The sequence below is a fragment of the Halichoerus grypus genome, chromosome 2 (assembly GCF_964656455.1).
Source record: "Halichoerus grypus chromosome 2, mHalGry1.hap1.1, whole genome shotgun sequence".
Taxonomy (NCBI): Eukaryota; Metazoa; Chordata; class Mammalia; order Carnivora; family Phocidae; genus Halichoerus; species Halichoerus grypus.
The window spans coordinates 204,257,416-204,275,591 of record NC_135713.1 but is presented as its reverse complement, the minus strand read 5'-3'; the positions used below and the strand labels follow the sequence as shown (position 1 = coordinate 204,275,591).

Sequence of the window (18,176 nt, the reverse complement as noted above, 5' to 3'; positions counted from 1 at the left end):
TGCACCGGGATGGCCTGATGTTCTGTTTCCTTCTTCTAGCCTTCCGGGCACTGCTCCAGATCCGGGCCATGAGGAAAAAATTGGGCCCCCTGTCCCCAACCAGCTTTAACCCCATCATCTCGTCCCAGACGTCTGACTCAGAAGAGCATTCGGTGAGTTGGGCTGGGCACCGGGACCACCCGGGAAGCACGCGCTCTGGTCTCCTTGCTGGCTCTTTGCACCTTTCATCCTTCTTTACCTGACTTTGCAACAAGTAATTAAACCTTGACAAGCTGCAGTGTTTAGTAAGCTGGCTGAGGTCACGTTGTGTTAAAACCAACCAGTATTACAAAGGAAAATTGGATACTGATCATTAAATCCCCCTTTTCCTCCCTGGGAATTCGGCGTCCAGTTAATATTCGCCGTGCCTGGAGCAGCCTGCTTGCCTCCTCACCCCAGTCGGGAGCTCCCCCTAAGCAGGAACAAGGGGATGACTGTTTTGCACTGGAATACCATTTACTATGTTTATCTGGGTCCTTGAAGGAGGTAACTGTTTTTCTTTATCCCATTTCATGGCTCCAGCAACTGGGAGCCAAGTGGATGACATACTTCACTTCCGTGTCACGGTGCAAGTAGATAGCGCTAGAACGCAGCCTGGAAGCTGTGTGGTCCTAGCGGACGCCGTCTCCACATTCACACACGAGTGGAGGAGAGCCCTCCTTCAGTACGTGGTATTAGGATAATTAGTTAGCTATTTAGGGAGGAAAAATCAGCTTAGAACTTCACTCCTTACCAGCTTAACAAGTAAATTCCAGACGGAGTAACTAGTTAACTATATTAAAGCAAAAGCAAAGCAAACCAAACATTAAAGACTGAGAGTAAATTCTAGGTGAGTCTTTAGTTGACTTTGAATGGGAGAGGACTCTCTAAGCTTAAAAGCAGAGGAACGCTACAGAAAAAATAAAGTGTAGATTTTACCACATAAAAAAATTAAAAGTTCAGGTGTGTAAAAGATGTGTAAAGGATTAAAATTAAAAGGCAAACCATGAATCATTTAAGGAAAAAAAAAATGTCTTCACAACATTTATATCAGAGAGAAACCTAATATCTTTGCCATGGCTCCTATGAATCAAACAGAAAATAAATGGACAAAAGATATTTTTTAAAATTCTCAGAAGAGGAAAAAAATTAAAATTAAAATTAAAAAAAATAAGATTCTGGGGCGCCTGGATGGCTCAGTCGGTTAAGTGTCTGCCTTCGGCTCAGGTCATGATCCCAGGGTCCTGGGATCGAGCCCCACATCGGGCTCCCTGCTCCGTGGGAAGCCTGCTTCTCCCTCTCCCACTCCCCCTGCTTGTGTTCCTGCTCTCGTTGTCTCTGTCAAATAAATAAATAAAAATCTTTTTTTTTTTTTATAAAGATTTTTATTTATTTATTTGAGAGAGAGAATGAAATAGAGAGAGAGAGCATGAGAAGGGGCAGGGTCAGAGGGAGAAGCAGACTCCCCGCTGAGCAGGGAGCCCGATGTGGGACTCGATCCCAGGACTCCAGGATCATGACCTGAGCCGAAGGCAGTCGCTTAACCAACTGAGCCACCCAGGCGCCCCAATAAATAAAAATCTTAAAAAATAAATAAATAAATAAAATTCTTAGAAGAGGATGCTTAGCTGGTTAAACGTCTTTTTTTTTTTTTTAAGTTAACCACATTAAAAATCCACAATATGCAAATTAAAATGAGATACCATTTTTCACCTTTCAGATTCGGAAGCTTTTTAAAAGGGACTCCATGGGGGGCATATGCGTGGTGCAGTCTGTTAGGTTAAGAGTTCCTTCCGCTCAGGTCAAGATCTTGTGGTCCTGAGATGGAACCCCGCACTGGGCTCAGTGCTGAGTGAGGAAGGAGTCTGCTTCAGATTCTCTCCTTCCCCTGCCTCCTCTGCTCCTCCCCCTGCTCACTTGCACCACATGTGCCCTCTCTCAAATAAATAAATAAATTAAATAAATAAATAAATAAATAAATAAATAAATAAATAAGGGGCACCAGTCGGTTAAGCGTCTGCCTTCAGCTCAGGTCATGATCCCAGAGTCCTGGGATCGAGCCCCACTTTGGGCTCCCTCTTCGGTGGGTGGGGGTCTGCTTCTTCTCCCCCCCCCCCCCCCCCGCTTGTGCTCTCTCTCTCTCTGACAAATAAATAAAATCTTAAAGAAAAAAAATGTGGTTTACAGTAGGAAATGTTGGACGCTGCTAAATCCCTAGCATGAGTAGAAGAGGTAGGAAATGTGGACTCTATGAAAAGGGGACGTATATGAAGGGAAATATTTATGTTTGCTGACATAAGCAGGGTATAAAATTGTTATTTACAGAGTATAACTGTGTAAACCATACAGAGAAAAAGATTGGAAGAAAATATACCAGAATGGTAATAAAGGTTTTATTTTGGGAGATTTTATTATTGATTCTTCGCCCCCCCTTTTCTTTATCTTTCTGTATTTTTCAAATTTCCTGTAATAAACATATATTTCCATTACGATAAAAAAAATAAACATTACTAAGAAGTTCATCTCTAAGCAGAATCTAAGAATATGGGTTTCTTTGACATTTTATCTTTCTTTGGCCTCTTACAGAAGCTCTTCTTGCCAGACCAGATGTAAAAGAAAACATTTTTCAGTGTAGAGCAAGAAACACGATCATGCCATAAAACAAAGAGTACTTAATTAATTTTTCAACCCGTCTCTGATTGCCCTAGTCCTCAGAGAACATTCCGCCAGGCTATGAAGTGGTGTCTCTTCTGGAAGCCCTCAATGGGCCCCTCACCCCGTCCCCAGCGGTCCCAGCCCTCCACGTGCTTGGAGATGGCCACCTGTCAGGAATGCTGCCCTCCTACGGCAGCGATGGCCACCTGCCCCCTGGCAGGACACTCTCCCCGCTCGACCGCCTATCTGACTGCAGCAGCCAAGGAATCAAGCTCAAAAAGAGTCTTTCCAAGTGAGTGGTTGGTGCTCAACCGTGTTGACCCTGGGGTCCCTGGTGATATGCTTTCACTCCCTCTTTCCCCTCCTCAGTACCGGCTCATGTCCTGGGTCCCTAGGGCAGGGTAGACCCTTTGGGCTGTTCCCAGAGCTCTTCGTTTCACGGAAGACCTGGGGCTAACACTCATGCAGGTTATCCCACTCCTTAGGGGGCGGAAATAAGGTGGCATGTGGGTACTTAGGAGAATCCAGACAGGCACATCTTGTGTGTTTTTGGTAGGGGGACGGGGTATGGGGAAGAGGACATCCCTGGGGTCAGTGAGGCCCATGGGGAGCATAGTCTAAGGACTGAAGGACATTATGATCTGTACCTATACCTCTTAGGCATTTAAACCCAACTAGGCACCAGCCATGAGGAGCTTTCTGTGGCAGAGTAAGGAGCATATTTTATAGGTAAAAATAATTGAGACCCTAAAAATGTCAGTGGTTTTTTCCTGGTTCGGACACGAGTTATTGAAGGAGTTAAAGGTAAAGCGGAGATTTTCTGACACCCAGAAGGGCTCTCAGTCCCTCCCGAGGGCTCTTTCCCACCTCCATCCTCCTTCTTAAGACCTGGGATCCGCCCCTCCCCTCCCCTTCCCTCTGGGCCTTCTTCTTCCTGTGGAGCCTGGCTAACGGGAGTGCAGGCCAGTTCCATTCTTTACATGGACACTGGCTTCAGATGCTCCTCTCTCTGGACTTTTGCAGGTCTGTGTCCCAGAATTCTTCCGTGTTGCATGAAGAGGAAGATGAGCGTTCTTGCAGTGAGTCAGAGACCCCGCTCTCTCAGAGGCCTTCAGCCCAGCATCTGGAAGAGGTAATCTCGTTCTCCGTTTCTTGGACCTGCAGGTACTTTTGTCCCACCGGCCTCTCCAGGTGCATCCGCTTTCATTCGCTCCTCAGGCCAAGCTTTCCTTCCGTTCCTCCTTTCAACAATATATTGAGCCTGTGTTAGGTGCCAGGCGCCGTTCTGTACGCCGAGAACAGTAGCAGTAAGGAGACGACAAAGTCCTCGCCTTTGGGGTGCTGATATTGGGGTTGTCTTGATATTGGGGTTGTCTTGATATTGGGGTTGGGATGGACCCCAGGGCAGTAAAAACTGGCTGTGGATCAGTGTGTCAGATAGGGGAGAGAGGGAGCTCGAGGCTAGAGGAGGGGGTTGCTGCCTTTAAAGAATAGTCTGTGGACAGAGATGGAAGGAGGTGAGAGTGTGCGAACGTCTGAGGAAGGCGGGTTCCAGACATAAGGACAGTGGCTGCAGAGCCTGGCCGAGGTGCGCTGGGAGCCCAGTGCGGTGGGGTGCTGCCCGTGAGCCCCGCGGGCTCTATTTAGCAGGCTTATGACACCTGCTCTTTGTACGGCAGTGAGCTAGGTGAACTGCAACAGGCAAAATTGATAAAGCGGTCCCTGACCTTGGGTCCTCGGGGTCTAGCTGGGGACAGGACATGCACACAGTTCACAGCACTATGTCTAGCACATAGTTGTTGTTCAGTACGTATTTGTCGGGTGGATGAATGATGCTTTTTCTTTGAAGATTTATTTATTCACTTGTGAGAGAGAGAGCACGCGCGCGCACATGCTCAAGTCGGGGGACGAGCAGAGGGAGGGAATGTCTGCCGAGCGTGGAGCCTGACACGGCACCCATTCTGCAGCCTGAGATCATGACCTGAGCCGAAACCGAGTCAGATGCCTAAGTGACTGAGCCACCCAGGCGCCCTCGAGTGAATGAATCTTAACTATAGAGAATGAATGAACGTGAACCATGGAGAGCTCCGCCAGAGCAGGGACAGTACGGTGCGGTGGCAGAGACATGAGAGATTATGTTAAGTGGAGAAGACCAGGGAGGTGTGCTGGAGGAGTAGCATGCACGCTGGATCTTGGCGTTTTTTAGACTCGTAGAGAAAGGCAAGAGAAGCATTCTAGGTGGTGGGGCAGTCCGTGCAAAGGCCCAGAGCCAAAGCTGGGGCACTGCGCAGGCCAGGGGTACGGGAGAGCATGGCCCACGCAGTTGCAGACCGGGCTCCCAGAGAGCAGCTGAGCCCTCGGCAGGCCTCCCTGGCTCAGGCAGGACGGAGTGCCTGAAGTCCAATAAAAACAGAACTCCTTGGGGCTCCTGGCCGCCTCAGTTGGTGCAGCTTGCGACGCCTGATCTCAGGGTCATGAGTTCAAGCCCCACGTTGGGTGTGGAGCTTACTTTAAAAAAAAAACAAAACCACAGAACTCGTGGAGAAAAGGGGGTGGAGACAGAACCCCCATCTGCCCGGGACGGGGTGAGGGTACTAGCGCAGGGGGCTGCTAGCTGGGTGTCCGGAGGGGGGTGGGAGGCAAACGGGGTGTTTGTGCGAGGATCGTAGAGCTGGAACTAACCGATATCCAAGTGGGGCCGCGTCGCAGGCCGTGAGGCCTCTGCTGGTTTTGTGTTCTTCAGAAGGAAAGCGGTTTCTAGTCCTGGGAAACCCGGGGTGTTCCCGTGTCACAGCTGCTGGGTGACCCGTGTCACCTGAGCTCCAGCCTTTGTATGGCCCGAGCAGATGCTGAGCCTCCGGCAGGATGTGCTGACTGAAGTCGGCACCTCCCCTGGGAGGCAGCCCTTCCAGCCCAGGGCTGCGGGGAGAAACTGCCCCTGCTCCGCACAGAGCCTCCTGACGGTGGGGCCCTCGGCCCCTGGTGCTCCCTCCTTCCCCGGGCCCCTGGCCCTCACACCCTTCCTCCGTTCCCTCCAGGAATGTGGTGTAACCCCAGAAAGTGAGAATCTTACCCTGTCATCCTCGGGAGCTATCGACCAGTCATCTTGCACGGGGACGCCTCTCTCTTCTACGATCTCCTCCCCAGAAGGTACACGAGGGAGCGGGAGCGATTTCACGTTGTTCTGCTCGGCCCAGTCCTCGGCGCTCCCGACAGCCCCTCCAGAGGGACTCGGGCCGGCAGGTTGATACCTAAGCTGCGTGAAAACCAGGCCCCTCTCAGAGGCCGGGGGGTCCTGCTGCCGACTGCGGGGAGGGCTCATCTCACCCCCCGGCCCTGCCGTCATGGGCTCCTTGAACGCTGACTCAGGGACAAGCAGATCCTTGCTCCCTGGGTTGGGTTCTGAGCTCTAAAATGTGAAGGAGCAGAACCTCAGAAGACCTGAAACCTAAACCTTTGTCGATGAGGCTGTGACAAGGCCACTGTTGTCCCCGCTGCGTGAGCACAGGGAGGCCGCTCTGCTCCTCGGTTTGCTCCCAGAAGCCATGCCTGACCTCCCATCTCCTTCCTTCCTCCTCTGGCTCCACAGACCCTGCCAGCAGCAGTCTGGCCCAGTCGGTCATGTCCATGGTGTCCTCCCAGAGCCAGCACTCCCAGATCAGCACCGACACGCTCTCCTCCATGTCCGGCTCCTACATCGCCCCTGGCACTGAGGAAGAGGCGCTCCCCTCGCCGCGGGCCGCCAGCAGGGCCCCCTCAGAAGGAGAGGTAGGGGACGGATGAGGGGCATTGTCTCTGCTGCTCTGTGCTCTGCACACGCGTCCAGAGTAGCTCAACCCAGGCCTGCCAGGGATCCCTGCCAGGTCGCCCGCTGTGCTGGGAAGGAGTGCCATGGAAAACAAGGTGGGGCCGTTGAATCAAAGCCTCCCTCACGCCTGACTCCTCCGTCTCCTGCCACGTCTGTCCCGAGGACCTGGTTTGGGTTTGCCGGCGGGCCGGGTGGGAGAGCAGTGGTGTCCGGGCCTTGATTTCTGCTGCTCTTTGGCAGGTGATGCCCACGCGGTCTGCAGACAGCAGCTTCATGGGCCTGGCCGCCGAAGAGCAGGACGCAGAGGTAGCGCGGTAGCGGGCGGCAGGGCTCCCTCCCCTCACAGGGACTGTTGGCGCTGGCGGGGGGTGCGATGGGACGGGGGCTGTTCTGGAAGAAGCCTTCCGAGGGGGCGTGTTTGGCTCGGTTAGGGGTGGGGTGTGGTGTAGAGGGAAGAGTGGCTACGCGTGCTGGTCAGCGGACTGTCCCTTAGCACAGCACAATGGTCGCGTGTAGCAGGCGTCCTGGAGGGAGTCCTAGAGGGAGCTCTTCCCGGCCAGACCCTAGACCTGAGGATGCGGTCGTCCTTCGTTCACTTAGGATTTACACAGAATGACTGTGGCGCAGGCACCTCCTGGCACCGGGAGACATAAAGACCCCAGTGACCTGGTTTTAGCCTCCCCCTGTCCCCCCGCCCCGACTATATATCCTCATCCAGGGGCGCCTGGCTGGCTCAGTCAGAAGAGCATGCAACTCTTGATCTCAGGGTTGTAAGTTCGAGCCCCACGTTGGGTATAGAGATTACTAAAAAATAAATAAACTCTTTACTCATCCAGGAGCCCCATGGCAGGTGGTGGGGACAGGATTAAGGTTCAGCATAGAATGCCCTGACGGAGGTGCTCAGGAAGTGCATGAAATGCCCAGGTCACAGTGAGGGCACTAGAACTTTTTCTTGAGCCAGATGCTCTCATGGGAGTATCTGGATAGGGTTTGGGATCCTAAGGAATTTCTGGAAGTTATATGATCTTACTATTTGCTTCATTTGACAACGTTTATTTCCACCTTCAAGAGACAGTATGAGCTAAACTGTTACCAAGGCTAATCCTGACATTCCCTGGGTACATCTGTAATGGGGCTCAGACCTAGTCCCTGTGGGCAGACCATGCCTCCCCAAGCAAAATCTGTCTCTGCCAGACCTCCTAGGCTTCTCAGCCACGATGGGAAATGTGTGCTATTGACGAAGGCCCTGGAGTGAGATACCATTAGGCCAGTGACTTCTGTCTTCAGCCGATCAATATATTCACTTTACTGCTTTTATAGACTCATAGCACCTTCCTTCTGTCCTAGGGAAATGATGTTATAGAGGAAGAGGATGGATCGCCCACACAAGAAGATGGTAAAAGACCTGGTCTTTTGCTCCCTCTCATTAGATTCCTTTCCTGGGTGATCTTTAAAGGGTACAGAAAGGGGCACTGGTATGACTCGGTGGCTCCACTCAGTTGTGTGGCTGTTGGGGAAAGCTTGTCTTCCTGATGGAATAGCAGAGCAAGCAGAGTATTCGAGGACCACAGTGGTCTTCTTGGCTCTTTCAAGGCCTCAGTGCCAAGGACGTCAGGACGAAGCTGCTGCAGAAGGCACACGGGGAGCTCTGTATCTGTGTGGACTAGGTTCTGAAGCTTCTTGGGCAGCCCCCGTCACCTTCCTTCCCGCTTCCACTTTTCGGCCGGGTCCACAGAGCTGCTCTGGCAGCTCTGATGTTTAGCAGCAGCAGTAAAACAGTTTCCTCCACTTGGGAGAAAGGCCTGTCAGGCAGTTGGTTTGGTTCTGCGTGAGCAAAGAAGATGGCTGACGTTTCGGTAGCAGAGAGACCTTAGGGGCCAGCGGGCACAGAGAAGGTGTGAGAAAGAGTCCGGCACCTGCAGCTCAGCGTAGACAAGGATCTGTAGGCTGCCATAATGACTTGCTTTACTGTAACGCAGGCCTCCATTATATCTTCAGATGGAAGTGTTTTGTGTCCAGGAAGGCTGGGAGAGAAGGAATGATCTCCAGAGCAAGGAAGTGGGAAGAGGAGGTGGGGCCGGGAGAGTCCCCTGGGAATGGAATCGCCCCGGCTCCGGGAGCCAGCATCTCTGTCCTGTGCTGCTCTGAGGGGCCTCCCGCGGCAGGGCACCTCCACAGCACACCTGGACCCCAGCCTGGACGCAGATGTCATCCTCGTTGCTTCTGCTTTAGCGCTGGCCGTCGCTTGGGGAGTTGAGGGGTGTGCATGCTGGCCTGACCACTCCCGCCTGACCCTGTCGCCCCGAAGGAGGGCCTGGCCGCCAAGGCTGCGCCTCGGCCACACGTGCACGCCAGCCCAAGACAGGCTCGGGCGCTTCTTCCACTTGGTTGATGTCTTCAGTGCTCGAGGTTCCCAAGTCTCACCCTCTGTGATTGCTTCCCCCCCATAGAATGTTCGCTTCTGAAAAATGCAGGGTGGCGGGCGGTTTCCGCCTGACATTCCATAGCCCACACAATGGATCTATGTTTTTTCCTCTCCCTTTCATCAAGAGAAGACCGGAGGCATGGGGGAAGCTAGAAAAAATAACATCTGAAACCTTCCCCTTCCCTTTACATGTCCGTAGGTTTGTGCTCAGACCCTTAAAACACACTCAGAATAACAAACTAAGTTTCATAGGAAAATAAAACATAATTTTGTGAAGGTGGTGATCCTGACTAATATGCAAAATTATGGAACCTGAGACCTTTAGTTTTTGTTTTATGTATTTATCATTTTACAGAGCCTTGCGGTCATAAACACCCGACGGGCCCCGACAGACGCAGGCAGGAGCAGGGGCAGCCTCTCTCCACGCCCCCTGTGCGGCTCTCTGTGGAGCCCACGTCCCGCAGCTCTCCAGTGGTCTCCCCACCTGCTGGGAAGGGGCCAGTTCAGGAGACAGGGCAGGACAGGGCAAAAACACAGACAGGTCCACGCAGTTTGATTCCTTTATTGTCCACTCTTTACCCACTTAATTACTGTCTTTTTTTTAACATATGATTTGATTTTTTTGTCTCCATCCTTAAGATTTTTTTTTTTTTAAGGACAGCAAAGCAGAGAAAAAATACAGCCAGCCCCTCTCTAACTGCGTTAACTCCGTTACAGGCCAGAGGACATGCGCATTTCTAGGTATGGAGTGTGACAATAACAATGACTTTGGCATCGCCAGCGTGAAAGCACTGGACAATAAGCTGTGCCCTGAGGTCTGCTTACCTGGTGAGTGGCAGTCTGCTGAACATGAACTTGGTGGGAGACGCTCCCCTGCTCGCACCCCTGCTCTCACCCTGGGACACCCACCTCCTGCCCTGCCCTTCCTGCAAGAAGGCCTGGGCTATGCTAGGACGCTGGAAGCCAGATGCTGGAAGGAAGTGAGGAGGCCTCGGGAGAGTCCTTGAACTTTGTGCAGACAGCAAACCCTGCTCTGAGCAAGACTGTTAGGACAGGAAGACAGGAGTAAAACCCCCTCTCCTTCTGAATTGGCCTGACTTCGCCGCCCTCCACCCCGATCCTGGGGTGGGGTCCCATGGCAGGTGGCCTGGTCTTGTTTTCATCAACAGGAAGTTTGAGGCAGACCCTGCCTCTCTGAGAAGGTCTTGGAAAGATAGCCTGAGTCCTTGAAAAGGGGATCCAATCCCTAGCTCCTCGGAAGGAATTTGTTTAGTTAGGAGCAGGGAGGAATTTGAAAGCCGACGTGGTTTCGATTAGCACATGGCTCTCTGAGCCAGTGAGCTTTGGGTTACCAGTCGCATTGTACTTACTATACTTGGAGGTCAGGGGTCGAGGATGACTATGCTCCCTGGAGCCCTAACTTTAAATTTGGTCAGGACTATCGACATGCCCCTTGTCCCTTCTCCTGATACTAAGCTGAACCTGGGGTAACTTCTTACGCAGGAACCATGCTAATCACACTGTGAGCACTCACCTCCTTCTAGTCTATGTGCTCGTTCAAGGGCTCCACGAACCGCTTCTCTGAAGCCAAGTCTTGCCCAGGTGGACTAGGTCAAAACCGCCCTCACAGCAGAGATTGTCCTCCACGTTGTGGTGTCTGTAACCCCTTCAAGATCCCCTGAAATGAAGACTTACTTGAACTCAGAACAGCCACGTCACCTCGTGGGTCCAGTGCTTTACTCGCTCAGCGAAGCGGCTAGAGGCTTTGGAGCGGTGCGGGCGGCCACTGTCCGTCAGCCTGCGAGAGACACCAGGCCTCTCACGCCCGGCCCCACACAGGCTGGTGGCCCGGAAGCCGTCATTCCCAGAAGATGCTTTCTCCGGTTGTTTTCTATTTAGTGTGTCCTGAAGATACTGCCCAGGACTCTTGACGTTCAGTGAGGCCAAAAGATGCCATGTCAGTCCTCCTGCTTCTCCCGCCTGCTGGTGGAGGAGGGAGCGTGGACCCAGTCGGGCCTGGACTGGAGCTGTGGGGCCCGGGCACACGTCACTTCTTGCCTTCCCACTCCTCACCTCGCTTCCGTCTGTCCATTTGTTTTTCACGTCTTTTTGCCAAATGTAAATCTGTCTGTCTGGTTTGTTTCTTTTGAAGCTCATTTCTGTTACGTAGACTTCGTGTGGAAGTTCATGTTCACCGCGCCAGCCTCACCTCCCGCCCCCCCGCCCCCGGCCACGCTGTGTCCGACACCACGCTTGCTGGGCGTGCGCACATCCCAGAGGCTCCTGCTTACGTCTCCAGTCCTAACTGGCAAGGGCCTGCATTCATTCGATAGATTCTCTGAGAAAAAATATTTGCAAAGATAAATTAATCCCTGCTCCACAAAACATGGGATGCTTCTGTGGCAAGCATTACGAGAAGGATTTGAATTGGCACCCCGTGTCACTGGGCGGGGCAGATGACATCTCTGTCCTCTGCCCTGTGTCTGTGGCGCTCTCTAGCAGCCATCCTTTGGCTAGGCTCCTGCCTCCCTCGAGGGGTGCCCCCACCCACCCCCGTTTTTTGGCAGAGGGAGCTGCCGGGAACTGTCTTAGGCCATGCTGGTGGAAACGGAGCTTGTTCTGCTTCCTCCTGCCCCTGACCCCCTCTGGCCAACCTGCTTGTTGATATTTATTCCACTTACGGGATTGCTTGCGGAAAGAGGAAAGGACCCCGGGGTCCCTTATGGTGCTCTCAAGAGCCAGCGGGCTGAGACGAGACTAGGTTCACAGTTCAGGCCAGTCGTGCAACCAAATGCCTGTGACGCCTGTCGGGAGAGCAACTCAGGTAGAAGCACTTGAGGTGTCCCCTTGTCCCCTCCCCAGAGGTCACAAGGGCTCTTAGGGGAGAGGGAAACACATCTGCTTTCTTGGTAAAATGTTTCTCTGGTTCTGCTGTTAGCATCACACTGGTAGCAGTGGGATGGGGACCTCTCGGGAAGCATCTGTTGGGTTAATAACAGGAGTATCCACTGCGGTAGGTCCCGTGGAATAAATAGGCCTCCTCATGCTCAGCTCTTAAGTTCACACTTCCATCCTGTGACTGAGACGCCCGCGGGCTGGCTTGGCTCCATGTTCTGCGGCCGTCAGGACACCTTCTCAGGCACTCGGTCTCTGCTTGAGTCTGTTTCCCTCTCCAAGTGGCGCCGCTCCCTTTATGGAGGGCTGAGGTTCTAGAAGCAGAGCCGCGGGGAGCCTCCCATGCTCTCCCCTGCGCCACATGCTGTCCTCCCCATGCTCATGCGCGCTCTGCCGGGAGACCCAGCTGATGACGAAAACCACACGGGTCCCCATCCTCACCACTCTCATCGCACTCATGGGGGTGCCACTGGGAGGGCGCCCGTGTCCCACCAGCCCTTCTTCCCCTAAGAAGCTTCTGAGCCTTCTTGGGCCCCAAGACCAAGGGGGTGGCATGTTCTGAGATTGTTCTCAAAGGTCTCAAAGGACGGAAGTCGAAGTTGGCAGGTGCCGGTGGTGAGCAGGTTAGAATTGTGAAGCCAGGCTAAGTAGATGTGGTTCCAAGGAATCGGATGGAGTACACACAGGCAGCAGCAGGGGCCAGGGCACCAGCGATGAGTCTGTGAACAGATTCTGGGTAGTGTGTGTGATGGAGAAAATAAAGCAAGACTCATTTGGGTTTGTTGGTGGAAATAGAAATATATTTTTAAATGACCTCATTGTGCAGGAGTGGACGTACCCAGTGAAACGGAGCAATACCTACAGAAACCTGAAATTCAGGTCACTCCTCTCTTCAAGCCTCACGACCTGAGATGGAGGTGCTGCTAGGAAAGTTTACACTTCATAGACACGAAGGGAAAAATCTGAATTCGGTTTCTCTTTCCACTGGAAACTCTTTGAGACAATCACACTATTCTAGCGCTTACATCTAATCAGTGGCTTGGTAGAGGCAGGAAAGGGGTGTGCGGAATTCCCCTAAATATGCTCCCCAGATCTACCTCTAGAGGTCTCTCTGCTCGCCCATTTCTCCTCCTCTAGATGGGACTTGCAGGGAAGGCACCTTGATCTACCTCCACGAAGGATTTCAGTCACCAAGCTCCCGTGTCTGGCTGGAGGGCTGCACGGGGCCGCAGGAGAGTCCTAGCAGGGTTTTGCTGAGGGCCCATCACATCCCGTGCAGCGGGGAGGGCACCTCGTTATCGCTGCTCAACCTCCGCCTCGCCGCCGAGTGGATCAAGAAGCCCGGGAGAACAGATGCTGGAGCTCTAGTCTTGAGGCTATTCCAGAAGGAACGGTTTTCAGCCCTGGCTAAGGCTTCTGGAGTGGTGGCGTTGGTAGCAAGCACTCCTGTGAATTCAGAGTCAGGACAGCCTGTCGGGCCGGCGTCCCGTGGCGAGCTGGTTGGTGGCGGCGGCGGCGTGGATTGTAATGTGTGCGTGTGTGTGTCTTCTCTCTTGTTCACCGTTTGCTTTTGGTCTCTCCCACCAAACAGCCGCCGTTCCGGAGTCCTGCCCCATAAACATTGAGGACTAGGTAGGACATCTACCAAATTCTATAAGTGAACGAACAGCTCATTGCATTTTGGGGGTTCCTAACCTAAAGGGCAGTCTTGCCTTCTCTTCGTCCTGTCACACTTGAGCACCATCCTTAGAGGAGAAAGCACTTTTGACCCATGTCCCAGACTCCAGGGAAGAGAAATCTCCAAATTCCATCTGGGTGTGAGAGATACCTACGAATTTTCTGTTTCGCCCACTTCTCTTCCTGGGGGCCCACCTCCACAGACTATTAGAGCCTTAGGATGGATTATCACACCAGGACCCTTACGGTAAATAAGCAGTTTATACCTACTTAATCCTAGTGTTCAGACCATTAGAGGGGCTTGGGCTGGCCCTAGTGTGAGGCTGACCCCAGACGTGGGAGAGCAGCCCCCTCAAACACGAGCACAGTGAGCCTCGGGCCCTCCCTGTGCACCCGGGCAGCCGGGTCTGTCCCCTGCAGGAGTCCTCTGAGGGGCCAGGCCTGCCCCGGAGGAGGGCAGGGGTTCCTGGTTCCCTCGGAGGAGGGCGGGGGTTCCCGATTCCCTCGCAGTGTGAGATGCGCACTGTGGCGGTGCGACAGGTTGGGGGGCACCATGGAGCAAGCGTGCCTCACCGGGCTGGGGGTCCTCATGAAGGCGGGCCACGTGGAGGTGCAGCTCCGGAGGGCTGCGGGGAAGGCCGCAGGGAGGGCCGGGGGACCCCATGGAGTTAGGTCTTCACCCGGAGCCTCTGTCTCGGGGGAGGTGGGTGGTTCACGCTGCACTGGATTGGATGAGCCTGTCTGGGCCAGGAAGACAGTTGAGGGGAGACCCCGGGAGAAATGAGGGTGGCCTGATAAGCGTGGGGGCTGGTTGTTGAGCACACCCTACGAGTCAGTCCTGTGAGGAGAGCACTCAGCCCCCATTTGATGGGTGGGAGAACCAAGGCTCCCAGTGAAGTGAGCTGCCCAGGAGCATGCAGCCAGGCAGTCAGGACCCAGGAGTGAAGCCCGGGTTTTCTGACCACAGGCGGACAAACAGGAGGCAGGGATGGATTAAATCCAGAGCACCAAGGACAGGGCAGCCAAAGATGGGCTTCCGGCCCCAGCAGCCAGTGCTGATCGGGCAGGAGTGGCGACAGATTTGGGGGAGGATGAGAAGTTTAGTGCGTGCTGCCTGGGGGGTCCCAGGGCTCTCGGGCTGGTGTCTCCCGGGGTTGACGGTGACCTCAGCGGGCTGCTAGGGGCAGGAGGGGATGCACAGCAGCAGGTGGGCAAGAGGGGTGCTGCAGACATCACCCCGGCTCCCCACCCCCATGCCCTTCTGTCCCTGGCACCCTGCTGGGCTACCAGCCCCCACAGCAAACACTGACACCGGACCCACATTAACACGCTCTTCTCACTCTCGTCCACTGCTTCCTGCCCTGGCGAAACCTCAGCTACACCTGGTTTCTTTGTCCTGTCCACCCTAACATACAGGCAAACTTAAACAGACACAGAAGTGGATTGCAGGGCAAGTTCACGGAACAAGAGCTACCCTGCATGTTCCTCTCCGTCCATAGTCTCCACAGTGGCCGTGACTGTACTTAGCCCGGTAGGACAGGAGCAGTCCCCTGCCCCTAAGGTGCCCACCGCACCCAATTCTCTTTCCCTCGCTGTGGCCCGTGCACACGCACGGGAGTTTCAGATAACACGCATCCTGCTAGACTCCGTGCCGAACTCCTGGGCTGTCCCGCTGGAGAGGCCGTCTGGACCCGGCCAGAGATCGGCTTCTATTCCCTTCCTTCTCTCCACTCCAGGCACCTGGCAGGCCGATGACAACGTTGTCAGTCGTCGGAACGCACAGCGCCGGCGCTTATCATCCGGCAGCCTGGAGGACCCCGAGGACAGGCCCTGTGTGTGGGGTCCTTTGGCCGTCTGAGAGCCCCAGCCCGTGCACCTGGGCTCCCTCCTGCCCCCACCTTCCATCCTGGCCTCACTGGACTGCTGGCCTCCTGGGCGTCCTCAGCGAGACCATGAAGACTCTGCATCCAGACGAAAGCTGGACGTGGAGGTCCACCCGCTCCTGCTCCCAGCCCGGTCTCCTCCATAACCATGACCCTTCCCCCACCAGCAGGAACTCGAAGCCTCCTCTCTCCTTGTGGGCTGGAGCCTCTCAATGAACTGCTGCTCATGGGACCCTTTGCAGAGACTCTCTGGAATGTATCCACCCTATCTTGATCTTCAGGTGGAGCCGAGATCCACAGGCTGGTTGTTTCTCATCTTTTTCTCCTTAGGGGGCGTACCAAGAGGACCTGGAGTTTTGGCAGTTTCATTACAAACACCCATCTGGCATTTTCTTGTCTCTGGAACATCATAAGCAATTTGAACCCTCCACTTTGGGGTGGGGTTGGGGGATGGCTCCTGTGAGAAGGGAAAGCCATTTTGCACTCTAAGCCAAGTTTCCCTCAAAAAGCATTAGGAGCTCCTTTCTGAAGGATGAGAAACGGTGGCAACCAAAAAGTTGGTTGAAAAAACAGTTCTTGCTTCTGGTCACAGAGCTAGTGTCCTGGGCCTCGTGTGTCTGTCTGCTTAGGAAGGAGGCCTTGAATCTGAGAATCCCCCAGTTACATGATTACCCTTAAGAAGGTTATTCATGGTCAGGTGCATTCATGAAGGCCTGGGACACCATCCTAAGGTGACTTCTCAAAAAACACATTTTTGGCCACTTCTGTCTGCCAGGCACTGTGTTGTTAGCTGTCCTATATTCTCACATTTCATCACTGCACCCCGTCAGGTGGCATTCTTACACCTATCATCCCTGTCTCCACCCCTTCTTGTGAATAGTTGATGAAATAGGCAGAGGGAGGGGGTTGAGCAGTGATTCTCAAGTTGGAGCCCAGGAGTCCCAAAGGAGGAGGAGCACGCTGCCGAGCTGGGGCTAGCGCTGATGGGGGAGCCTCCCCACCCCACGGGTTTCTCTCCCCTGCCTTCCAGATCTGCTGAGCCTGGCGGGGCGGGGGGGGGGGGGATGGGGAGGTACTCCTTCCCCAGGCTCTTTAGAGATTCAGAGATACTGTTCAAATCATGTGCCCCCCAGCCCTCCTCAGCCCCGTGTAAGGCATGTAGACAAAAGTCTGAAACAGCGAGGAGTTACTCCTCCTCTCTCAACACTGGTGTTGCCAGGGGTTCCACCTAGTTCTTGGACAGATGTGTTGTCCACTGGCTTTGGGGAAAGGTGGTCTTTTAGTGGAGCATGAAATAGGGAAGCAAGGTCACATACAGCCATTTGTGAGGCTGAGATGCCGTGGAGCCTTAAGCTCTGCCCATCATGATGGCCTGTCTTCATATTTGGAATCGTTACCTGAAAGAGTTTTTTCAGGGCCGTTTCCAACACCCCAAAGAGAGCCCGGTGCCCAGGGAATCCTTCGCACCTTCTGTGTAGCTTCTTTGCACTGTCAGGCCTTGTGGTTATGGCTTAGGTCCTGCCCTGGTTGGGGGAAGGCCTGTTGTCCTGACAGACATGACATGAACCAAGCCTGAATCGAAGCTTCTGTCCTGAGTCCCCATGTCCCCCTCTCCGAGGGCCTGCCATGGACTCTGCTGCTTCAGGCCCCACTCCTTGTCCTTTCTTTCCCCCAATATTCTTACAGCCCCTTGTGTGTTTGACATTGGAGCAATAACCCCACTTCCTGATGTCCTTGAAGTTTAAGCCCCAGGGAATGGGGAGCTTCCCTTAGCCTGGGGTGGTGGCACACAGCCTCGGATTCACAGTGTGGTGTTACCCGAGATGAAAGAGATGCAGGTAAACAGTAGCCACAGTGGCCAGGAACCCTGAGGGGAAACCATTATCACCCTCTTCTGAGGAGGACCAGCCTGTGTCCTTCCTCGAAGCACATGCTGGGTCCTCCCCCCAGCAAGAGGCTCACAAAGATTCTTCAAGGCCTTGGTTCCATAATCAAGACATGCCTGGGTTAGAAATGGCCCTTTCACCCCTGTTTCTCAGACCGAGCTTTCCATCTCTCTCTCTCTCTCTCTCTTCCCCTCCCCGTCTCCCCTCTTTGTTCTTATTTGGCTCTTAGGCAAGCAGAAATACCCCATCCAAAGGAGCTGCTCTTTAGTCAGCCTGATCAGGGAACAGGGCAGCTGCCAACCCTACTGCCCCAGTCCATCATCCGGAGACAGTCATGTTCTGAGCAATTGACCCAGAGAGAATGGGATGGGGCCTGGCTCTTCACCTGAGGGCACAGACTGTCTGGAGGCCTGTGGCTTCTCCCGCCAACTCCCGCCAGAGGTCTGAGCTCTCCCGTGGCCTCCAGGTGGTGTGGTGATCCAGAGCCTTTTTCCCTTCCTCACCCAGTTCCACACACCAGAGTTTATGCCCACATAAACTCTGGGGCATCTCCTGGGCACAGACCCACACACTTCGAGCTGTCTCACCTGGGGAGAGTTCGTGTCCTGCCCGCCTGATCTTGGCATGCTGGTTGATCACTTCGCTTTAGGACCTGCACACCTGGTGTGTGCAGGTGTGTGTGTGTGGACTGTTGGTACCATCCGTGTACCCCCTCCCACTCATGGGTACACTCATGGTCACACTACAGTGGGGACGTCAAGGATGCAATATTTATGGATTGCTGCATGATTCTTAAAAACGAATAAAACTGTTTACAAGGGAAGGAGAGCTGTTAATTGTGCCCTTGGCTTATTTGTGAAAGTCTCTGACTTTGTCCAGTGCTCAAATATTTTTACTCAAGAGAATCTAGAAGTGGAGGAGTGGGAGAG

General features: G+C 53.8%; 1 protein-coding gene across 5 annotated transcripts in view; it reads left to right on the top strand.

Moving 5' to 3' along the window:
• Positions 1-18,070, top strand: part of RNF157 (ring finger protein 157) — a 79,130-nt gene extending 61,060 nt beyond the window's left edge. For 2 of the 5 annotated variants that reach the window (XM_036088571.2, XM_078066128.1), the window contains exons 11-19: positions 40-152; positions 2,727-2,965; positions 3,697-3,805; positions 5,712-5,823; positions 6,263-6,441; positions 6,722-6,787; positions 7,829-7,877; positions 9,624-9,734; positions 15,215-18,070. In XM_036088571.2, coding sequence (XP_035944464.1) covers positions 40-152; positions 2,727-2,965; positions 3,697-3,805; positions 5,712-5,823; positions 6,263-6,441; positions 6,722-6,787; positions 7,829-7,877; positions 9,624-9,734; positions 15,215-15,336 — 1,100 coding nt within the window. In that variant the 3' untranslated portion in view covers positions 15,337-18,070. Of the gene's footprint in view, positions 1-39; positions 153-2,726; positions 2,966-3,696; positions 3,806-5,711; positions 5,824-6,262; positions 6,442-6,721; positions 6,788-7,828; positions 7,878-9,562; positions 9,735-10,805; positions 12,580-13,392; positions 13,434-15,214 lie in introns of those variants that run through there. The other 3 variants (XM_078066125.1, XM_078066127.1, XM_078066129.1) reach the window with 3 other exon arrangements.
• Positions 18,071-18,176: the final 106 nt, after the last annotated feature.